This window comes from Oncorhynchus masou, chromosome 1 (assembly GCF_036934945.1).
Source record: "Oncorhynchus masou masou isolate Uvic2021 chromosome 1, UVic_Omas_1.1, whole genome shotgun sequence".
NCBI lineage: Eukaryota > Metazoa > Chordata > Actinopteri > Salmoniformes > Salmonidae > Oncorhynchus > Oncorhynchus masou.
In genome coordinates this window covers 41873811-41896147 of record NC_088212.1, presented here as the reverse complement: position 1 = coordinate 41896147, position 22337 = coordinate 41873811, and the positions used below count along the sequence as shown (strand labels likewise).

General features: G+C 43.2%; 1 protein-coding gene and 1 pseudogene across 2 annotated transcripts; both read right to left on the bottom strand.

Annotated features, from left to right (window-relative positions):
• Nucleotides 1-1276: 1276 nt before the first annotated feature.
• LOC135522866 (gamma-glutamyl hydrolase-like) lies at nucleotides 1277-8484 on the bottom strand (annotated as a pseudogene).
• A 4333-nt stretch (nucleotides 8485-12817) lies between these two features.
• Nucleotides 12818-20977, bottom strand: LOC135544515 (BAG family molecular chaperone regulator 4-like). Of its 2 annotated transcripts, XM_064972190.1 has the most exons (5): nucleotides 20765-20977; nucleotides 18047-18169; nucleotides 17584-17826; nucleotides 17224-17478; nucleotides 12818-14726 (listed from the first exon to the last, which is right to left on the bottom strand). In XM_064972190.1, the coding sequence occupies exons 1-5, from the start codon at nucleotides 20891-20893 to the stop codon at nucleotides 14253-14255; spliced, it is 1224 nt and encodes a 407-aa protein (XP_064828262.1). In that variant the 5' UTR covers nucleotides 20894-20977; the 3' UTR covers nucleotides 12818-14252. The 2 variants fall into 2 exon arrangements, with proteins under 2 accessions (XP_064828262.1, XP_064828270.1); XM_064972198.1 differs by lacking the exon at nucleotides 18047-18169.
• Between the last annotated feature and the right edge of the window lie 1360 nt (nucleotides 20978-22337).

Below are 22337 nucleotides of genomic sequence, written 5' to 3'. Positions count from 1 at the left end.
AATTCCCGGACATTTCTGGGGGTAATGGCCCTAGCCCTCACCCTCCGATCCAACAGGTCCCAGACGTACTCGATGTGATTGAGATCCAGGCTTTTTGTTGGCCATGGCAGAACACTGACATTCATGTCTCGCAGGAAATCATGCACAGAACGAGCAATATGGCTGGTGGCATTGTCATGCTGTCAGGATGAGCCTTGCAGAAGGGTACCACATGAGGGAGGAGGATGTCTTCCCTGTAACACACAGCGTTGAGATTGCCTCCAATGACAACAAGCTCAGTCCAATGATGCTGTGACACACCGCCCCAGACCATGACGGACCCTCCACCTCCAAATCGATCCCGCTCCAGAGTACAGGCCTCGGTGTAACGCTCATTCCTTCGACGATAAACGCAAATCCGACCATCACCCCTGGTGAGACAAAACCGTGGCTCATCAGTGAAGAGCACTTTTTGTCAGTCCTGTCTGGTCCAGCAAAGGTGGGTTTGTGCCCAAAGGCGACGTTGTTGCCGGTGATGTCTGGTGAGGACCTGCCTTAGAACAGGCCTACAAGCCCTCAGTCCAGCCTCTCTCAGCCTATTGCGGACAGTCTGAGCACTGATGGAGGGATTGTGCGTTCCTGGTGTAACTCGGGTAGTTGTTGTTGCCATCCTGTACCTGTCCCGCAGGTGTGATGTTCGGATGTACTAATCCTGTGCAGGTGTTGTTAGATGTGGTCTTCCACTGCGAGGACGATCAGCTGTCTGTCCTGTCTCCCTGTAGCTGTGTCGTAGGCGTCTCACAGTATGGACATTGCAATTTATCGCCCTGGCCACATCTGCAGTCGTCATGCCCCCTTGCAGCATGCCTAAGGCACATTCACGCAGATGAGCAGGGACCCTGGGCATCTTTCTTTTGGTGTTTTTCAGTCAGTAGAAAGGCCTCTTTAGTGTCCTAAGTTTTCATAACTGTGACCTTAATTGTCTACCGTCTATAAGCTGTTAGTGTCTTAACGACCGTTCCACAGGTGCATGTTCATCAATTGTTTATGGTTCCTTGAACAAGCATGGGAAACAGTGTTTAAACCCTTTACAATGAAGATCTGTGAAGTTATTTGAATTTTTACGAATTATCCTTGAAAGACAGGGTCCTGAAAAAGGGACGTTTCTTTTTTTGCTGAGTTTAGATATGAACATGTCACAGCCTATAATTAGTGCACATTGTAAACTTCTCATAACATCCCATAACATTTAGATTAATGGTACAGTTGTGAGGGCAGAACAACAACATCTCAGAAGTAGATCTGCTCTTATCCAGTGAAGTTGCCAGGGTAGGTTGGTGTGAAGTTGTATATGAGCGACATGGCATCTTCCTCAGGCTGGTCGAGTGTGATGCAAATTTCTCCTGCCTTTAACATAGAATAGAACTTTATTGTGCATCAAAAGGCAAAAATGTTGCAATTTACTATACCTCACAAGATAACACTACACAATCGTGAAATAACATGTGCAATACACTGTATTTGGCTGACTTGAAGGACACAAAGATTCAACTTCATTAGGTGTGATTACCCACCTTCATTGAAGGAGGAGGCATCGCGTACAGCTTCTGAGGAGTGGGGGAAGTTTAGGTTGGGGTCCCACTGGAAACGGTTAACGCCAGGATGCCACTGGATCCCATAGAATGGGTAAGTTCTCCCTGGAAGAAACACACTCCAAACTCAACACAGGAGCTCACATTACCATACGACCATACGACAATTTAGACGTTCATCCATGTTTCTCAAACGTCAAATTTCAAGTGTTTAAGGTTAAGTTTAGGCACTAACTTACATTTACATTTAAGTCATTTAGCAGACACTCTTATCCAGAGCGACTTACAAATTGGTGAATTCACCTTCTGACATCCAGTGGAACAGCCACTTTACAATAGTGCATCTAAATCATTAGGGGGGGGGGGTGAGAAGGATTACTTATCCTATCCTAGGTATTCCTTGAAGAGGTGGGGTTTCAGGTGTCTCCGGAAGGTGGTGATTGACTCCGCTGTCCTGGCGTCGTGAGGGAGTTTGTTCCACCATTGGGGGGCCAGAGCAGCGAACAGTTTTGACTGGGCTGAGCGGGAACTGTACTTCCTCAATGGTAGGGAGGCGAGCAGGCCAGAGGTGGATGAACGCAGTGCCCTTGCTTGGGTGTAGGGCCTGATCAGAGCCTGGAGGTACTGCGGTGCCGTTCCCTCACAGCTCCGTAGGCAAGCACCATGGTCTTGTAGCGGATGCGAGCTTCAACTGGAAGCCAGTGGAGAGAGCGGAGGAGCGGGGTGACGTGAGAGAACTTGGGAAGGTTGAACACCAGACGGGCTGCGGCGTTCTGGATGAGTTGTAGGGGTTTAATGGCACAGGCAGGGAGCCCAGCCAACAGCGAGTTGCAGTAATCCAGACGGGAGATGACAAGTGCCTGGATTAGGACCTGCGCCGCTTCCTGTGTGATTCTGCGGATGTTGTAGAGCATGAACCTACAGGAACGGGCCACCGTCATGATGTTGGTTGAGAACGCCAGGGTGTTGTCCAGGATCACGCCAAGGTTCTTAGCGCTCCGGGAGGAGGACACAATGGAGTTGTCAACCGTGATGGCGAGATCATGGAACGGGCAGTCCTTCCCCGGGAGGAAGAGCAGCTCCGTCTTGCCGAGGTTCAGCTTGAGGTGGTGATCCGTCATCCACACTGATATGTCTGCCAGACATGCAGAGATGCGATTCGCCACCTGGTCATCAGAAGGGGGAAAGGAGAAGATTAATTGTGTGTCGTCTGCATAGCAATGATAGGAGAGACCATGTGAGGTTATGACAGAGCCAAGTGACTTGGTGTATAGCGAGAATAGGAGAGGGCCTAGAACAGAGCCCTGGGGGACACCAGTGGTGAGAGCGCGTGGCGAGGAGACAGATTCTCGCCACGCCACCTGGTAGGAGCGACCTGTCAGGTAGGACGCAATCCAAGCGTGGGCCGCGCCGGAGATGCCCAACTCGGAGAGGGTGGAGAGGAGGATCTGATGGTTTCGAAGGCAGCCGATAGGTCTAGAAGGATGAGAGCAGAGGAGAGAGAGTTAGCTTTAGCAGTGCGGAGCGCCTCCGTGATACAGAGAAGAGCAGTCTCAGTTGAATGACTAGTCTTGAAACCTGACTGATTTGGATCAAGAAGGTCATTCTGAGAGAGATAGCGGGAGAGCTGGCCAAGGAACGTTCAAGAGTTTTGGAGAGAAAAGAAAGAAGGGATACTGGTCTGTAGTTGTTGACATCGGAGGGATCGAGTGTAGGTTTTTTCAGAAGGGGTGCAACTCTCGCTCTCTTGAAGACGGAAGGGACGTAGCCAGCGGTCAGGGATGAGTTGATGAGCGAGGTGAGGTAAGGGAGAAGGTCTCCGGAAATGGTCTGGAGAAGAGACGAGGGGATAGGGTCAAGCGGGCAGGTTGTTGGGCGGCCGGCCGTCACAAGAAGCGAGATTTCATCTGGAGAGAGAGGGGAGAAAGAGGTCAGAGCACAGGGTAGGGCAGTGTGAGCAGAACCAGCGGTGTCGTTTGACTTAGCAAACGAGGATCGGATGTCCGACCTTCTTTTCAAAATGGTTGACGAAGTCATCTGCAGAGAGGAGGAGGGGGGGAGGGGGAGGAGGATTCAGGAGGGAGGAGAAGGTGGCAAAGAGCTTCCTAGGGTTAGAGGCAGATGCTTGGAATTTAGAGTGGTAGAAAGTGGCTTTAGCAGCAGAGACAGAGGAGGAAAATGTAGAGAGGAGGGAGTGAAAGGATGCCAGGTCCGCAGGGAGGCGAGTTTTCCTCCATTTAACTTGAGGTTAGGCATTGACTCCGCATGGTTAAGGTAAGTGTTAAGATTTGGGATAAGCTTAAAACAAAAATATCAAAAACAACTTTCTATTGCTGGATTCAAACTTGCAACCTTTGGAATCAGAGGCAGATGCTTACGACCATCCACCATCCCCATCCACAATGCCAGAGCAAAACCAAAACTTATTTGAAGGTAACAGCGCTCACTGTTGCCCCTAGTGGCAGGATTCGACATCATCACCCGACGTCCTCAGACATAGATGTACGTCAAATACTGATTTGTATCACAGGCGACCTGGCTGCTTATGCTCATTCCTTTAGATGTCCTTCCTGGTGACCCATTAGAGCAATTAGAGCAATGTTATTACACTATGTTGGGGATTAATCAGATTGGGGATTAATCAGAATAGTTGGGTAACATAGATAAGATGTTTTATTTTTTATTGCATGCTTATGTGAGATATGTCATTAGAATGTCTATTTTTGGATAATACTGTTGGCCGGTGGCAGTTATCTGTTCTCTGTCAGGGTTCAGCTACTTGGGCCGCAGAGAGGGGAGAGGTCAAGCTTGTCTTCATATGTAAACATCTTTTAAACCATGTGAATGGATGATTGAGGGGGAACCAATTATCTCTTGGCTCCACAATGTCTGTGTGCCAGTCACTCCGTGAGCTTGTCCAGAATGGGAGTTTCTAAAATGACAATTGATATATATCCTAATGTCTTGGTACTATGTTGTACCAAGAACGAGAAGTAGAACCTCGTTTTAGGAGAGCAAACTGAACGATAATTTATAGCTAATGCTGTCTGGCTATGGAATACTCCTCTCTCAAGTAAAGTCTTCCTTTGTAATGTTCCTAAGATCTGTTATTCGTCATGTGAGTTGAGATGGGTGTGTCTTGGCTATAAATGATATTAAGAACTGTTTTTTAAGGACTCTCAGAGAATTCATTTATCGACACTGAATTTATCTGAGAGTCACAGGGTTGTGATGGAGCTCATATAATTAAAGATGGACTTTATGATAACTCTGACTTGTGTGTTGTTTGCTCTCACGATTTGGTAAATACAGGAAATTTCCACTACAACTATTATAAAACTATTATAATATTGTGATACTAACAATTACTTTGTGCAGCATAGTTCGTACAGATTATGCAGCCCACATTGATTTACATTGATTTATTAAAAAAAACTATGTATGATCTGTTAAAGGCCTATTTAAAAAACTGTAGTTGTACTTGTAGTTGATTCCCTTCCATGGTTGAGACAAAGATGGCACCATTCTTAGCCTTGTTTGTGGACAATAAATGTTGCAGGTTCTCATTTTCCTTGAATGTCTGTAAGAAAAGGCCATAAGCAAGGGAGTTGATAGTCAAAACCAGTCATATTGTATTCAAAAGAGATACTTAGAAAAATTATTAATTTAAAGTCTGATTACACCTTCATGGTCACTCCATAATGGTGAACATTCTCAACATTCAAGCTTCTTGGGATAATGCCTATCTGACATCACTGGGGAACCCCTTGTACATTCGACTGGAATGGGCCTCCGCGGGGAAAGGGAAATGAGACATTCAAATATAGTTTTTTAATTGCAACCATGGGGAGAGAATTCATCAGTCCTCTCGAATCAGCCCAGAAGAAGCATAAATGCACTTTATGAAGATGGAAACTGTTTTGCAATGAGTGTTGGGAGTTGTCAGGGTGTAGTTTAACTCAAGAGCTTCACTGAAATTTTGTCTTGATCAGAAGCATCTCTAAAACTTGAAGCTTGCATTCCCTGCCCTCTAGTGGTGGATTTTAGAATGTGCAGTATGTGGAAGTCTTCAGACCCAGTCCCAAACCGTATCCTTGACCTTATCCTTAGCACTTGACTCCCCTATAGAGGTGTGAAAGGACTGGGCCATACCTGTGGTGAGGTTCAGGGGCAGGGCCATCTTCTCAGCTGTGGTTTTGGTCAGCAGATTCTCTATGGCCATCAGAAAAGTCAACGGCTGCATCCACAGACACATGCCCCAAATAGGGAAGGAATCTCCTGCGTCATTGGCCTGAAACAAGAGAACAGATAAATATATTAAAGAGTATTTGGAGCATGTAAGATGTTTACTGATGGTAAACAGACAGACAATCGAAATGGGCAAAGAGGCAAAAAGAGCATTAGACAGACAAGCCAGCTTTGCTCAGCAGGGCCTCTGACATGTAAAAGATCTCTGCCACCCTGGCAAAGTCTGACATCTACAGATTTGATGAACCTCCGATGAACAGCAGGCTGCAGGATAGATCAATCAAAAAAAATCCACCTTTATTTAACCAGGTAGGCCAGGTGAGAACAAGTTCTCATTTACAACTGCGACCTGGCAAGACAAAGCAAAGCAGTGCAGCAAAAACAACACCGTGTTACACATGGGATAAACAATCGTACAGTTAATAACACAATAGAAAAATCTGTATACAATGTGTGCAAATTAAGTAAGGAGGTAAGGCAATAAATAGGACAATAGTGGAGAAGTAATTTCAATTTAGCAATTTTCAATGGAGTGACATATGTGCAGATGAGGATGTGCAAGTAGATATACTGGTGTGCAAAAGAGCAGAAAAACAAATATGGGGATGAGGTAAGTAGTTGGTTGGCTGGATGGGCTATTTACAGATGGGCAGTGTACAGCTGCAGCGATCGATAAGCTGCTCTGACAGCTGACGCTTCAAGTTAGTGAGGGAGATATGTCTCCAACTTCAGTGATTTTTGCAATTAATTCCAGTCATTGGCAGCAGAGAACTGGAAGGAAAGGCAACCAAAGGAGGTGTTGACTTTGGTAATGATCAATGAGATATAATTGCTGGAGCGTGTGTTGCTATGGTGACCAGTGACCTGAGATAAGGTGGAGCTTTACCTAGCAAAGACTTATAGATGACCTGGATCCAGTGGGTTTGGCGCCAAATATGTAGCAAGGACCAGCCAACGAGAGCATACATGTCGCAGTGGTGGGTAGTATATGGAGCTTTGGTGACAAAACGGATGGCACTGTGATAGACTGCATCCAATTTGCTGAGTAGAGTGTTGGAGACTATTTTGTAAATGACATCGCCAAAGTCAAGAATCGGTAGGATAGTCAGTTTTACGAGGGTACGTTTGGCAGCATGAGTGAAGGATGCTTTGTTGTGAAATAGGAGGCCAATTCTAGACTTCATTTTGGATTGGAGATACTTAATGTGAGTCTGGAAGGAGAGTTAACAGTCTAGCCAGACACATAGGTATTTATAATTGTCCACATATTCTAAGTTGGAATCGTCCAGAGTAATTATGCTATTCAGGCAGGAGGGTGCGGGCAGGAATCGGTTGAAGAGCATGCATTTCATTTTACTAGCATTTAAGAGCAGTTGGAGGCCACAGAAGGAGTGTTGTATGGCATTGAAGCTCGTTTGGAGGTTTGTTAACACAGTGTCCAAGGAAGGGCCAGATGAATACAGAATGGTGTCGTCTGCGTAGAGGTGGATCAAAGAATCATCCGCAGCAAGAGCGACATCATTGATGTATACAGAGAAGAGAGTCGGCCCGGGAATTGAACCCTGTGGCACCCCCATAGAGACTGCCAGAGGTCCGGAAAACAGGCCCTCCAATAATATGAAGTGGGTAAAACAGTATGTAAACATGATTAAAGTGACCAGTTTTCAATGACTATGTACATAGGGCAGCAGTGTCTAAAGTGCAGGGCTGAATACCGGGTGGTAGCCAGCTAGTAACAGTGACTAAAGTTCAGGGCAGGGTACAGGTTGTCAGTGATGTGCACGCTGAGGAACTTGAAGCTTTTCACCCTCTCTTTCATATTTTTATTGACTTCCCTATAAGATAGATTTCTCAGACCTCCAAACCATCAGTGATGTCTCAGACCTCTAAAGGGAGGTTCAACTGTTCTCCCTTTTGCTATGGAACCCTGACTTGTTCATCAGTCGTGTTTTTGACTCTCTCTCTACTGCATCTGCTGTCTCAACCTCTGAATGACCCTGCTGGTCATCTATAATCTTTTGAACATCTTGAAGAACAATCTGGCCTTAATGGCCATGTACTATCTCCACCTGGCACAGCCATCAGAGCCTGGTTCCTGTCCAAGTTTCTGCCTTTCTAGGGAGTTTTTCCTAGCCACAGTGCATTGCTTGCTGAATGGGGTTTTTAGGTTGGGTTTCTGTAAAGCACTTTGTGACATCTACTGATATAAAAATGGCTTTATAAATATATTTGATTGATGTACAAATAATTCTACAGCCAGACAGTGTTAGGAAAATAATAACTTTCTCTGCTGAACTTTGAATACTGGGATCTATACTGCACAAAACTATAAACACAACATGCAACAATGTCAAAGATCTTACTGAGTTACATATGAGGAAATCAGACAACTGAAATAAATTCATTAGGCCCCAATCTATAGAGTTCACATGACTGGGAATACAGATATGCATCTGTTGGTCACATATACCTTAAAAGAATGGGCCTTACAATGGGCCTGAGGATCTCGTTACAGTATTTCTGTGCATTCAAATTGCCATCGATAAAATACAATTGTGTTCGTTGTCCGTAGCTTATGTCTGCCCATACCATAACCTTACCGCCACAGTGGGGCACTCTGTTCACAACGTTGACATCAGCAAACCGCTCACCCACACAACGCCATACTCGTGGTCTGTGGTTGTGAGGCCAGTTGGACGTACTGCCAAATTGTCTAAGATGATGTTGGAGGCGGCTTATGGTAGAGAAATGAACATTCAATTCTCTGGCAACATCTCTGGTGGACATTCCTGTAGTCAGCATGCCAATTGCACGCTCCCTTAAAACTTGAGACATCTGGCCTTTTATTGTCCCCAGCACAAGGTGCACATGTGTAATGATCATGCTGTTTAATCAGCTTCATGATATGCCATACTTGTCAGGTGGATGTATTATCTTGGCAAAGGAGAAATTCTCATTAGCAGGGATGTAAATTTGTAAACAAAATTTGAGAGAGAATTTGAGAGAGAAATAAGCTTTTTGTACATATGGAACATTTCTTGGATCTTTTATTTCAGCTCATGAAACACTTTACATGTTGCGTTTATATTTTTGTTTAGTGTAGAATGCAAGTCGCCATACATACCCTATACCAACAATGTTGACAATGTTGAAAGGTTTATGACCCACTGCTCAAATAGAATAAAAGAGAACCTGATATAATCAGAGACTTCTAGGTGTTGGAAGCTTTGCGGAGGTAGCCATACAGTTTGATGTTGAAGTTGGTGAGCTGTCTGAGGAAGCTTCTGTTGGAGATTACACCATTGTTGTCCTTCACGGCACAGATGGCATCCACCGGGTGGATGTTTCAGCATTGGGTTCTGTTTCAGCATCAGGTAGGCCAGAACCAGGGTGGCTGAACGGCTCACCTCAACCGCACCGTGCACCAGCACTATACCTCAGGGAAAGATGGGGTAGAGAGCAGTGGAGGCTCCATAGAGGAAGGGGAGGACCATCCTCAGTGAGTTTCATAAAAATAAATGTAAAACATTAAAAAAGTTATTTGAAGATAAAACTAAATATAATCACGTCACCAAATAACTCATTAAACACACTATTTTGCAACGGTCTTCAGTAACCTCATCAGCACTCTGTAGGGTAGCACCATGGTGTAGCCAGAGGACAGCTATCTTCCGTCCTCCTCTGGGTACATTGACTTCAACACAAAACCTAGGATGCTCACTGTTCTCACCCCCTTCCATAGACTTACACAGATATTATGACAACTTCTGGAGGACGTCCTCCAATCTATCAGAGTTCTTGCAGCATGAACTGACATATTGTCCACCCATTGAAAGGATCAGAGAATGAATTTTGTACTGAAAGCATAAGCAACAGCCTGCTAGCACTGCAGTGCATAACATGTGATGAGTAATTGACTCAAAGAGAGAAAGACAATAGTTGAACAGTCTTCCAAAATGAAGGAGAGGCAAGAGATAGTGAGCAATTTGTTTTCACTTTCACTTACTTAGCTAGTAAATGCAGCTAGCTAGTTCAGCCAACTGAAACACCCTGCTCAACAGAACGATGCTATGTTAGCTAGCTGGCTATGACTATCCAACACAACACTGGAACTCTTCCAAGTCAATGTAAACTTCTGGTTTTATTAATTTATTGCCACCGGGGCCCGCCGGTGTAACTGCTTACGCATTAGTAAACCCAATACAATCATGCAGTAACGTTACAGTGTACAGTCAATACACTGTAACATTACTGCAGGATTGTAGCGGGTTTACTAACGCGCTATTTCTATTAGCTATGATGACTATGACTTGGCTTGGAATGTTTTTTTCCCATCTGGTTACATACAGCTGATGTGTTGTGCATTTAAGTCCACCAGCGAAGGGAAGAATTGATATGAGTGCGCATGCGAGAAGGAATACAACGTGGCTGCTATGAAAGTGAACTGTGTTTACGCTTGATCGGGGTGTATTCATCCCTATGATTCTGTTGAAAAAACATTTCTTATAAGGAACAAAACAGGGATAAACCTATCTGAATTTGTCCAATAGAAACTGTTGGACTAATGATTACACCCTATATCAGCTAGATGCAGGCAAGAGTGTGCACGGCGGTATTGAATGTCACAGTCAGTCCATGTGTCTATCACCACAAATTTGTCTCTCAACCTATGTGGACCTACGTTGTAAACTTTCATTCATAGGCTAGGTTATAGTAACCTCATGATGGGTATAGGGAAAATGTTAGTATCATGTAGTAGCCTAAACCTCTCTCTATTACATTGAACTGGGTGAATGGAATATGAATGACAGTCATCCAATATGCTTTAATATAAATAAGGCCATGCTCATTAAAAAAACTCTTCCTCCATCTTAAATGGAATCTACCACAACTGGTAGAGGGTAGAAAGGGGGAGGGGGAGGGGGAGAGGGAGAGGGGAGAAAAAACATGGATTTTGCACACTAAGCAGTGTGTTCACTTCTCCTCTGGAAACGTTTGCCTCCTTTTAGTTTGACCTTTCAGTGCGTTGCAGATAGAAATGTCATGTTGGCAAATGAAACAACTCTTTAATGTACATTTCATCATACACTTGGCCATACCACACTTACTATACAGGCATTCCCCAATGTAACAACTTCTTACTCTGTAACAAGCTAGTACTTACAATGAATAGATGGAGTATCACTATTGAACTCACAAATTTTTGCAACGTTCCACTTTGCTGAACCCGGAGGGCCCAGTGTGTGAATTCAGCGCAGTCTGGAAGTTGACAATCATGTAAAATATACAGGAGTTGTGGGCCTCGATGCCAAGGTACTTGATGTTCGTGCCCTGGTATGTCTCCGCCCCTTCTCGTCATTTACTGTGGTCTGCGTTCAAGACATGGGTGACACCATGGTTTGCCAGCTGGGCGTCGTTCATAGCACTGTCCTTATGAAAACCACAAGTTTCAAGTTTATTAAAAAACATATTGCACAACTATGAAAATACTGTAGATATTTATACATGTTGAGGACAGGTCTAGAATAAACAAATAAATACGGTCTACAATGGACAAGTCATATCCAGGACTGTGTAGAAACTCAAAGTTCTGGACACTGAAGCCTGGAGTTGATGCTCGATCTATATAGATTGCCAGTTATTTGCTATTATACAATCTAATATTAATACAGAATTCACACAGCTGACGTCCACTTTGGGAACAGTGACAAGATTGGCCTATGCACTTTCATGATACATAACTCTGCTTTAGAGTGCATGTTACTTTAGGGCCCAAGTGCTTAAAAAAATATTTACAATCCGCTCTCCTCACACCTGAACCTTGTCCAAAACATGCCTTGGATTAATCTCTGTGGATCAATTCTTGTCCATTTTTCCTTACCATATTTTCCAGTCAACCAATATAAAAAGGACAGGTATTGTCACTGCACTTACTGGTCTCCAATGTAAAGTCTGCGCCACACTTTGTCTGCATGGGTGATGATGGCTTTCCCAGTGAAGCGCAGTCATTCAATGTATGTCGTTCTGTCCTTGAGCTGTTCTTGTCTATTGATTTTCTGTATTGTCATTCTGTATTGTTTCATGTTTTGTGTGGAGCCTAGAAAGAGTAGCTGCTGCTTTCGCAACAGCTAATGGGGATCCTAATAAAATACCAAAACACTGCCAGCCCTGGTGAAAGGTCAATCTCCACCTAATGAGGAGGGTGTCTGTCATTCCAGGACAGGTAGAGTTGAGGTCAAATCTTTTTGTTTGGCTCTTAAAGTAGACAAATCTCTGCTACAATACCTCCATAGGTTACGTAAAAATCCAGTTTTTCAAAGTGGTTTGAAGCCCGGTCCCACAGTTTTTGTTGTAGCTGCTGCCACCTTTCAGTGGAACTGGTTTTGGAAAGGGTAGTGTAAGGCTAAGTTAATCGTTAGAACCATAGGCTCCTATGGTTAAGATTAACTTAGCCTTAAAATGTTTTTGAGAAACTGGGCACTTTAAAGCAGCAAAACTATTGATTGTAGATTCGTTTCAAAGGAATCCTGATGAGGAATTGAATGAACAAGTGTAGGATTAATAAAGTTAGTTTGCTTCAGTGAGTCTTCAAAGCCTTCTGACACTGTCCCACAAATCAAATTCAATGAGTGTTCAAAATTGCTCAGCGAGAACATATGTGTTTACACCTTTTTTTTAAAGATCTGAATGCAAGTAGTCAGGCAATGATATGTGCGCAGACATACACAGCAGTCTCAACTTCACTAAAAGACATGACATTTTTCTCATGGCTGGCCATTCTGAAAATATTTTTTTTTTAGGGTGGGAAACTATTCACAGAATTATCTAAATCCCTAGAGGAAAAGAGATCAAGTGGCATGTGCTTTGTCTCACCATCAGCACCCCTTCATTGAAAAATGTCCGTCATTCTCTCTCTCCCACCTATAAGATGAGGAGCTCTTGTTAATTGTGAGTGTTTATGGTATGTTTTCCAAAAAGACAATTGCATAAATACAACATAAAAAAAATGTCCTGACATTTAATGCAAGTCCTCAGTTTGAGCTATAGTCACTTCTAAAATCAGTCAGGCAAATATTTCCATCTAAACGTTGGAAACATGCACTTAATCAGAAACCTCTGTAGACATGACCTTTTACATACACATCAATTGAACTAATACGCAATAATCTTAACACAAAAAAAATACCAGCACATGGGGAAAAAAACTAATATGACAAACATAACATTTTGTTCCATGCAAAGCTTTAGAGATTGTTTATTTTTATTTTTTTAAGATTTGAAAAAGCACCTGCCGATATTATGGCACTTGTGATTTATAAGAACCGATCACAGTCTAGGAAATCGTTGATCCAACCTCCCCATCCAATACTTTGACAATGCATCCTTCGTTTCCTCCCTCAAAATAGTCACTGGTCCGAGACTGGATTGGTCAAACTATGTGGTAGAATGGTCAGAGATCACACCAAAGGAAGGTCAGTTTTCCTTTTCATCCTTCTAAAAGCTGATCCTAGATCTGCACTTACAGACTGTCTACCACCAGTCAATGGAAATAGTATTGTGAAGAAGTTGTAGACCAACTACATACCAGGGTTGAGATCAATTCCATCTATTCAGAATGTGAATTGAAACTTGCTCAATATTTTCATTGCGCCACTTCTCAATTAAGTGGATTTCAATATATTTCTTTAAAATCGACCGCATTGAAAAGCAATTGACCCTACCTTTGTATATCCTGAAGTGTCAAATAAACACAATACATTACCCAGTACCGATTTGGAAGGCTGTGTGTGTGAATGCACCGTTTGCATTCTGCTTGCAATGACAAGTGGGTGACAATGTTGGGGTGAGTGATAAAGGGGAAATCTTATGGCAGTGCCATTAGTTCACATCATCCAAGAAAACATGGTGAATGGAACACATGGCCTTTAACCACAGACCTAGGATCAGATCAGCTTACTCCAAATCCTAACCGAAAACTTATCTGACCCTGTACCAGTGATTAAGGGAAATGTCTACCTACTTCGAAAGGAACATGGCGACACTACATTGCACGGGCATAAGTATGACATAAGACGCTTTAAGCAGTCATGGACACTAATGTCGGGTTATGAAAACTAACCCAACATCATAACTTGATATGTACAACCATTCAATTTTCCATCATGACTACTTTGAAATGGCATCTTATGTTGTGATCACACCTGCATAAAGCATCCCAAGCTGGCCCGATTCCAAACCAAACCCTTGTTGACAATCAGCCAATCTAAACCTTTCCGATCCGGGAGGTGTAGACAACAAACAAGGACTTAGAACTCCAATGAATTCTAAGGGACCGGTTTAAATCTGAAATAAGGCCCACAACCTGACTGTGGAAGACTGAAATGTCACAAGAAAAGAACAGTAAGACCCGTCCATATACATAACTGGTTCAGTTCAGAAGGCCTTTTTCTCCAGCCGGTCCAGTATGGCCTGGATCCTCTGCACAGCCTCCTTCCGGGCCTGCCTTACCACTTCCTGTCCCTGAGTCTCCACTGAGTCCAACACCAGCAGCTCCTTAGTAAGCAGTTCCTCCAGGTACCTGTAACTCTTGTCCGATTTTTTACCCACAAACTCGTCCACATCCTCATGGAGCAAAAGCACCCGGGCCATGACCTGCTGGACTTTGGCCAGGCTAGGGTTGTGGATCACTCCCTGATGCTGGGCTAGAGCTGGGATTGGGGGTGGAGGCTCACCCTGGGAAGACTTTGGCTCCTGCGCCCCTCCTCGCCCTGGTTTATTGTACATCTGGGGAGGTGAGCTGAAGTCGACAGGCTTGCCATTGGTGGGGTTAGGGGAGTGGGCCAGCCTGGGTTTGGGTCCCACCTGTGGGGTACGCTGGTGCTGATGGGGTCCTGCGTAGTGCTGGTCCTGAGGAAGTAAAAAAAAAAAAGATTGTCTTAGACCAAGGGTGGGTAAATAAACTTGTTGGCTTGAGGGCCACATGATTTCAAAATTCAATTTGTTCTTCAAAATACATGTGCAGGCTAGAAAGAGGGCAGTTTTGAAAATACTTTTAGTAGTGTATGTGGACACCTGCTCGTCAAATACTTCATTCCAAAATCATGGGCATTGATATGGAGTTGGTCCTCCTTTTACTGCTATAACATCCTCCCCTCTTCTGGGAAGGCTTTCCACTAGATCCTGGAACATTGCTGCAGGGACTTGCTTCCATTCAGCCACAAGAGCATTAGTGAGATCGGGCACTGATTTTGGGCGATTAGGCCTAGTTTATTTAACTAGGCAAGTCAGTTAAGAACAATTTCTTATTTACAATGATGGCCTACACCAGCCAAACCAGGACAACGCTGGGCCAATTGTGCACCTTCATATGGGACTCCCAATCATGGCTGGTTGTGATACAGCCTGGAATCGAACCAGGGTGTCTGTAGTGACGCCTTTAGCACAGACACCCTTAAACCACTGCGACACTCAGGTGCCCAAAAGTGGTGGTTCCACTGGGGACAAATCAGGTTCTTCCACAACGATCTCGACAAACCATTTCTGTATGTTCCTCGCTTTGTGCACAGGGGCATTGTCATGCTTTAATTGGCACTATGCATTGAGGCAGGTAGCGTTCTCCTAGCATCCGTCAAACCCAGATTCGCCCATCAGACTGAGAGATGGTGACGTGTGATTCATCACTTCAGAGAACACGTTTCCCCTGTTCCAGAAGCGCAATGGTGGCAAGCTTTACACCACTCCAGTCAACACCTTGTATTGTGCACGGTGATTGATTTTAGGCTTGTTTGTGGCTGCTCAGCTATGGAAACCCATTACATGAAGCTCCCGACGAACAGTTCTTGTGCTGACGGTAGTGAGTGTTGCAACCGAGGACAGACATGTTTTACACGCTATGCATTTCACTCGGCGGTCCAGTTCTGTGAGCATGTGTGGCCTACCACTTCGCGGCTGAGCTGTTGTCACTCCTAAAAGTTTCCACTTCACACTAACAGCACTGACACTTGACCGGGGCAGCTCTAGCACGGCAGAAATTTGACGAACTGACTTGTTGGAAAGGTGGCATCGTATGACGGTGCCATGTTGAAAGTCACTGAGCTCTTCAGTAAGGCCATTCTACGGTTTGTTTGTCTATGGAGATTGCATGGCTGTGTGCTTGATTTTATATACTTGTCAGCAACGGAAGTGTCTGAAATAACAGAATCCACTCATTTGAAAGGATGTCCACATACTTTTGTATATGTAGTGTATATAGGATGATTATCATTTCAACCTACACCGAACTAAAATATAAAAACGCATGTAAAGTGTTGGCCCATGTTTCATGAGCGGAAATTAAAGATCCCAGAAATTTTCTATAGGCAAAAAAATGTATTCTACCAAATTGATCACAAATGTATTTATATCCCTAGTAGTGAGCATTTCTCATTTTCCAAGATAATCCAGCCACCTGACAGATGTGGCATATCAAGAAGCTGATTAAACAGCATGACCATTACACAGGTGCACCTTGTGCTGTGGACAATAAAATGTGCAGTTGTCACAACACAATGCCATAGATGTCTCAAGTTGAGGGAGCGCGCAATTTGCATGCTGACTGCAGGAATGACCACCAGAGCTGTTGCCAGAGACTTAAATGTTAATTTCTCTACCATAAGCCGCTTCCAATGTCATTTTAGAGAATTTGGCAGTACGTCCAACTGGCCTCACAACCGCAGACCACGTTTATGGCGATGTGTGGGCAAGCGGTTTGCTGATGTCAACGTTGTGAACAGAATGCCCCATGGTGGCGGTGGGGTAATGGTATTGGCAGGCATAAGCTAGACAAACAATTGCATTTTATCAACGGCAATTTCAATGGACAAAAATACTGTGACGAGATCCTGAGGCCCATTTTTCTTTAATGCATCTGCAACCAGATGAATATCTGTTCTCAGTTATGAGAACTCCATAGATTAGGGTCTTATGAATGCATTTCAAATTGGCCAATTTCCTCATTTGAACCGTAACTCAGTAAAATCAATGAAGTTGTTGCATGTTGTGTTTATATTTTTGTTCAGTATATTTTTTAGACATTAAAATGTGTCCTGGAGTGTTTTTTTTAAAACCCAAAATAATAATTGTAATATCTACTAGCGCGTGTGATGTGGCCTGCGGGCCGTAGTTTGCCCACCTGTCTTAGACGACTAGTGCATAATGAATGAATATAAGTTATTAAAATTCAGACCCAAGACAGCTACGGTACCAGAGTAAGGTTTGAGCTTTTATCTGACATATCCCCTTTTCCTCCAAGAAGTAAATTAGGCCCACTTGGATTTTATTTCAGAAACAATATGTGCAAATAAAGGAAATGAGACAAAAAGCCACTTTAGGTCATTGAGATGCATCCCGTGTGTTCCACATGTACCTTGGCTTCATAGGGGGGTGGGGCTCCAGTGCCTGTCCCTGGCCATGCTGGGGGTTGTTGGGGGTGGACAGGGGTCCCATAGTGGCCGTCTGGCTGCCACTGCTGGTGTGAGGGCCCATACCCACCCGAGTGGGCCCAAGCCTCAGCCTGCGGCCTATGGTGAATGGCCTGTCCAGTGGGGTATGGGGGGTTTGGTGGCATCGCAGGACCACCTTCCCCATAGTGCGAGTAAGACCCAGGAAGATAGCCAGAGGCCTAAAGAAGATCAAGGTATAAAATAGAAAACAAGATCCATTATACCCAACTGCCTTTACATCAGACACCATTAAACACTGCCCTGTACTGGTTGAATGAACTTACCCCTTGACAGTGTGGTCCAGGATAGTGGTGGTGCTGATGTTGGTGCTGGGCGTGTGGTTGTCCTGACCCCCCTGTGCTCTGCTCTGGTCCTGGGCAGCACTGGCTAGGGTACTGGCCTGGGGCCTGCCTGGGAGGCATCTGGTCTGCACAGTAGAATGGGTTGGACGGGTGGAAAGAACTTGCCGGATACTGGCCTGGACCAGGGTTATAGACACTGTGGCCATTTGGATATGCTTGCATTGCCTGGACAGGGAGCGAGGGAGAGAGAGAGAGAAAGTGTGTGCCTACATCCGTAAGTGTGTGAAAGTGCATGCCAGACTACCGGTCTGTGAAAGTATGTGTGCGTGACAAAGTGTCACGGTAGGCTGAGAGCACTTTAGTCTTGAGATAAGGAATTAATTCCCATATATAGCCTTGGATTTAGAGGGCCTTTGCTATGACATAACATGAGGCTGTACTGCACCTGTGGGTTGTAAGGTGGCTGCACGTCAGATCCTGAAGGATATGCATTTGCATAGTGCCCTGCTGTGGAATGTGACTGGGGGTACCAGTAGTTTGAGGAGTAACCAGGGTATTGGGAAGCATCCTGTAGGCATACGGGGAGAGATTTATTTACCTGGCCTCCAAATCAGCACAGTTTGAACTAGTCATATTGACCTGAGTAAACCGTAACCCTAGACTTGTTTGACCAAGTATCCAATAGTCAAATGCAGCAAGACTAAAAACATTTCCTACTGTATTCCATAATAGCTAGCTAGCAGCCATCACACAACATTAGCTAGTTTTGATAAGAGCACCGACGCTCGTTCTGAATGTTAACACTTGCTTGCCATATGGTTTTGTAAACAAAGTAAAGTATCTTTCATATCAGCCTAAATTACTACACAACTTAATAGGATTAGGGTCCCCATGCTGACATGTTACAGTGCTTGTTTATGGAAAAACAGAACATGTAAGGTCCTTGGACTATAAGAGGTAATGCAGGGAATGACTGCCCACTCGCATTAAGGATTTTAAGTTGAAGGCTGACCACCATACCACAGGCATTGTTTCTAGAAAACTTCTTTGTGGTCCATATTCATGGATATACTCCACTCGCCCCCCCACCACAATCATGGTACCAATAATTGCTTCCATTTCACCAGATGTATGTTGTTGAACAGATTTCTTTTGAAAATCATACCCAACAAAGGTATAAGGATAATTTAGTTGCTAGTGGCAGCCTGCAGTACCTCATCAGCCTTCAACTTGAAATAGTCCACTGAGCTAGCCTGCAAAGTCACTTCCTACAGTAGCTCAAAATGCACATGCCATGTTTCCAAAAACTTGTCCATGTAGCAAGATGGCGACACGCTGAAAAAAATACTTCCTGATCATCAAATGCAACACTGAGCATAGAGCTCGCCAGCTTGTAGACCCATTCCTATAGCAAAATTAAAATGGGGAAAGAATAGGGTTTTGGTATAAACGCTGAAGGTCTGAGGTTAACACAGGCTTATAAAAGTTTTGTTCTATAAGATAAAAGTAATGTTAACTGACAGATATTATGAATTATGAAGCCTTTGTGCTTTAATTTTTTTTTTATATAACTGCATCAAAATTCACAAAAGGTGAGGTTAGCTGATGAAGATTCTCATAGTACAAAACGTATAAGATCTACGTCTGTGTTTCCCACACTCCTTATTTTCGCCGTTTATCACAAAACCTTACAAATACCAAATTTTCCCTTAGACTTTGTTCAAAACCATGGCAGAGTTGGTGCCTACAAAAAGAAGCCATTACTATTGCTCTCTATTCTCATCGGAAACAAATGTGGTGACGTTAAGTCACCGATGGTCTATTGCGGCATTCAAAACAACTGGGAACTATAAAAAAATAAGCTTTGACTGGGAAAAATATTTTTTACTGTCATCCAACTTGGAATTCCAAACAGGAAACTCGGGAATCTTTCGACAGCTTTATTTGTTTATTTTTATTTCCAGGTTTTAAAAAAATGTAGAATTAACAATAAATCAATACAGGAAGTACATGTGGGAACACACGTGTGTATATATAAATAATATACAAAGGACAATTGGGCTAGGGGGTACAATATCACATTACACAAGGACCTTACTAAGGGACATAGATTTATAAAAACAGCTTTTTGTTCGTATAGTATTTTAATTGTCTTAATATATAGTTCAATTTATTTTTGTAAGGTAAGAAAATGTGCTCTTTTGTTTGTAAATGTACATTTGTGAATGTGAAATTTGGCCAAAAGAATGAAATTAATAACTATTTTATGTAATCTTATTTCTATTGTAGGTAAATAATCCAAGCAGTACATCTCTCCACAATAGTGTAAAATCTTCATAAATGTGTTCTGATGTCTTGCCACAGTTTCCTTACATGAATACAATGCCAAAAAAGTTGCAACACCATTTCTGGATGGTCATTACAAAAAGGTACAATTTGAATTGATGTATTCCTTAAACTTCGTCATATAGTGGTTGGCAGGATAATATTTAAGAACAATTTTAAAGGAAACTTCCTTAATTTTGTTAACAAGTAGGTATGTGTGTGGCAACATTAAACTTTTTCCAACAGATATTATCACTAAATCCGTTCCAATAAAGGCATGAGATAAGGTATAGATACAACATCCGGATTTAACAGGGTTTGTATCGCTCAGTTGTTGAATGCACCAAAATAGGTATCTTTCTACAACTCCTTTTGCGACCTGAATATGACTGACGTCATGATTTGACCTCGTGTTTTCCCCCAAGTTCTTAGTTGTCTTGAAAGCCCCATACAAAAAGTAATGTTAGGACCCTTTGGTATTGGACTATTAGTTATAGATACCTAGTTAGCTATGTATTGTAGTCTCAACTGTTTGTCTAACTAGGCTATTTATCATATACTACAAACGAGATAGCTAGCTAGAAAATCTACATGTCAAATATAGCTAAGCAAGCATTATAGCAAAACGTACTAACTAGCTAGATTGGACATACTGTCAGAAGACGGGTAGCTAGATAACGTTAGCTGGCTAAAACATAGGCTAGCTAACTAGCTTGAGCTAATGACGTTAAATTTACACAGTACGAGACAAAGCTTGTTTACTGACATTAACCCGTGTGTTCTAAAATTAGAAACATAAGTACGTGTTGATATGAATTAGTTACACAATGTGACTTACCATAGCGTTACTCCAGTTCACGTTATTATTTTCTGAGTTGTAATTTGAAGGCCAGGCGGCTTTGGGATTCGACGGCATTTGATGATGCATAACCCAAGCAGCGTCCCCAGCACTCCTGTCGTTTGCCATACAAATCGTGATACAATTAACTGTGAAATAGGATAGAGCTGACTGATATTGGGGACAAAATTGCTTTATTGAAACGCTCCAGTTAATGCATTGAACACGGACAGCAAAGAAGGGAAACGTTTGAATGACAAGTATTTTATGCTTTGCCCCTTTAATTTTTCGCCCGTCCCTTTTCCCTTTTCACCACGTGCGTCAGTAGAATAGGTCGTAATCAATAAAACGTCACAATAACGTGCAGAGCGTTCGATTTGCCTGCTAGGTGGCAAGTCGATCCCAGCTCCGCTAAAACCAATGACAACAGCTTACCCTTTTCAAAGTATTGTTAAATAAATGTTAACTATTTGGTTGTAATATCATCACCCCTTGAAGAGCATCGTCAGAACTCAACATTTACGATTATTTCAGGCAAAACAATTGTTTATATTTAGCTCTATCATAGTTATACCACAGAGTTTCTAAACACAGACCACAACGTCGCAAGACTTTCGAGAACGCTTGCGAAACAGACCAAACGACCAGGCAGGGGTTTGGAATTCAATGAGAGAAGTAAAAAATGATTAATTTAATTGTTAATTTTCTCAATCCAAAGACACAACCTAGATTCGAGACAATTTCTTAAGTAGTTGAACGTGTTATTACTCAAACCTCGTCAAAGTGAGAAACTGAAAGGTTTTTATTTTCCTCAAAAACAACTTTATAGTGAAGGAGTGCCTTTTGATTTTGACCGCCTGCACATGCGCAGTTCCTCGCGTGTTTCTAGGCATGAGTTTAAACAAAGTAGCCATGACATCGCCAATCTTTTACAATCTAATGTTGAGATGGAATTGTCAATCAGTAAAGCAGAAGCCAAGGGATTAATAAGAACAGTGGTTAAAAAAGTGGCAAGAGTTGTGGAACAGGGAGAGTAAGGGAAGACACCTGTATAAGATCCAGGAAAAGGTGGGGACGGGGTGGTCCTCAGGCCGAGAGAGAAGGGAGGAAGGAAAGCGTAGGCACAAGGCTGAGACTGGGACACACAATGCTAAGTAGCACATTGAAAGTGGTGGGGAACATCCGACATCACTGTCTCTGGTGCACACTCCAGTCCAGTTGCTGGCGATGATGCACGTTAAAGTTGGTTCAAAATTCAAAAGGCACTCGAAAATCTGAGCAATCTCTTTGCAGGTTCATGGCAACCGTTGAACAAAATGAAGGAAAAAGGAAACCGCACACTGCTATTGGTAGTATCACTGATATTTAATAAACTTAAGTATCGGCATCACGGCCCTCGTCAGATCTTTTGCGATAAAACTTTTTTTTTTTAGCACCCTTATGTAGACCTAGCCCCACCCACATCCGTTCCACGCATGGAAAGGGGTTGGAGGCAAAGGAAGAACAAATAAGTGCTACCTGATATAACATGCATCTCACAAACACTACAAAAGTGTAAAAATAAGACGCTTTA

Coding starts and splice junctions, on each gene's coding strand:
- LOC135544515 (XM_064972190.1), bottom strand. CDS start 20,893: ATGGCAAACGACAGGAGTGCTGGGGACGCTGCTTGGGTTATGCATCAT. Junction 18,170..20,764: donor TGAACTGGAGTAACGCTATG/GTAAGTCACATT, acceptor GTATGCCTACAG/GATGCTTCCCAATACCCTGG. Junction 17,827..18,046: donor AGCCACCTTACAACCCACAG/GTGCAGTACAGC, acceptor CTCCCTGTCCAG/GCAATGCAAGCATATCCAAA.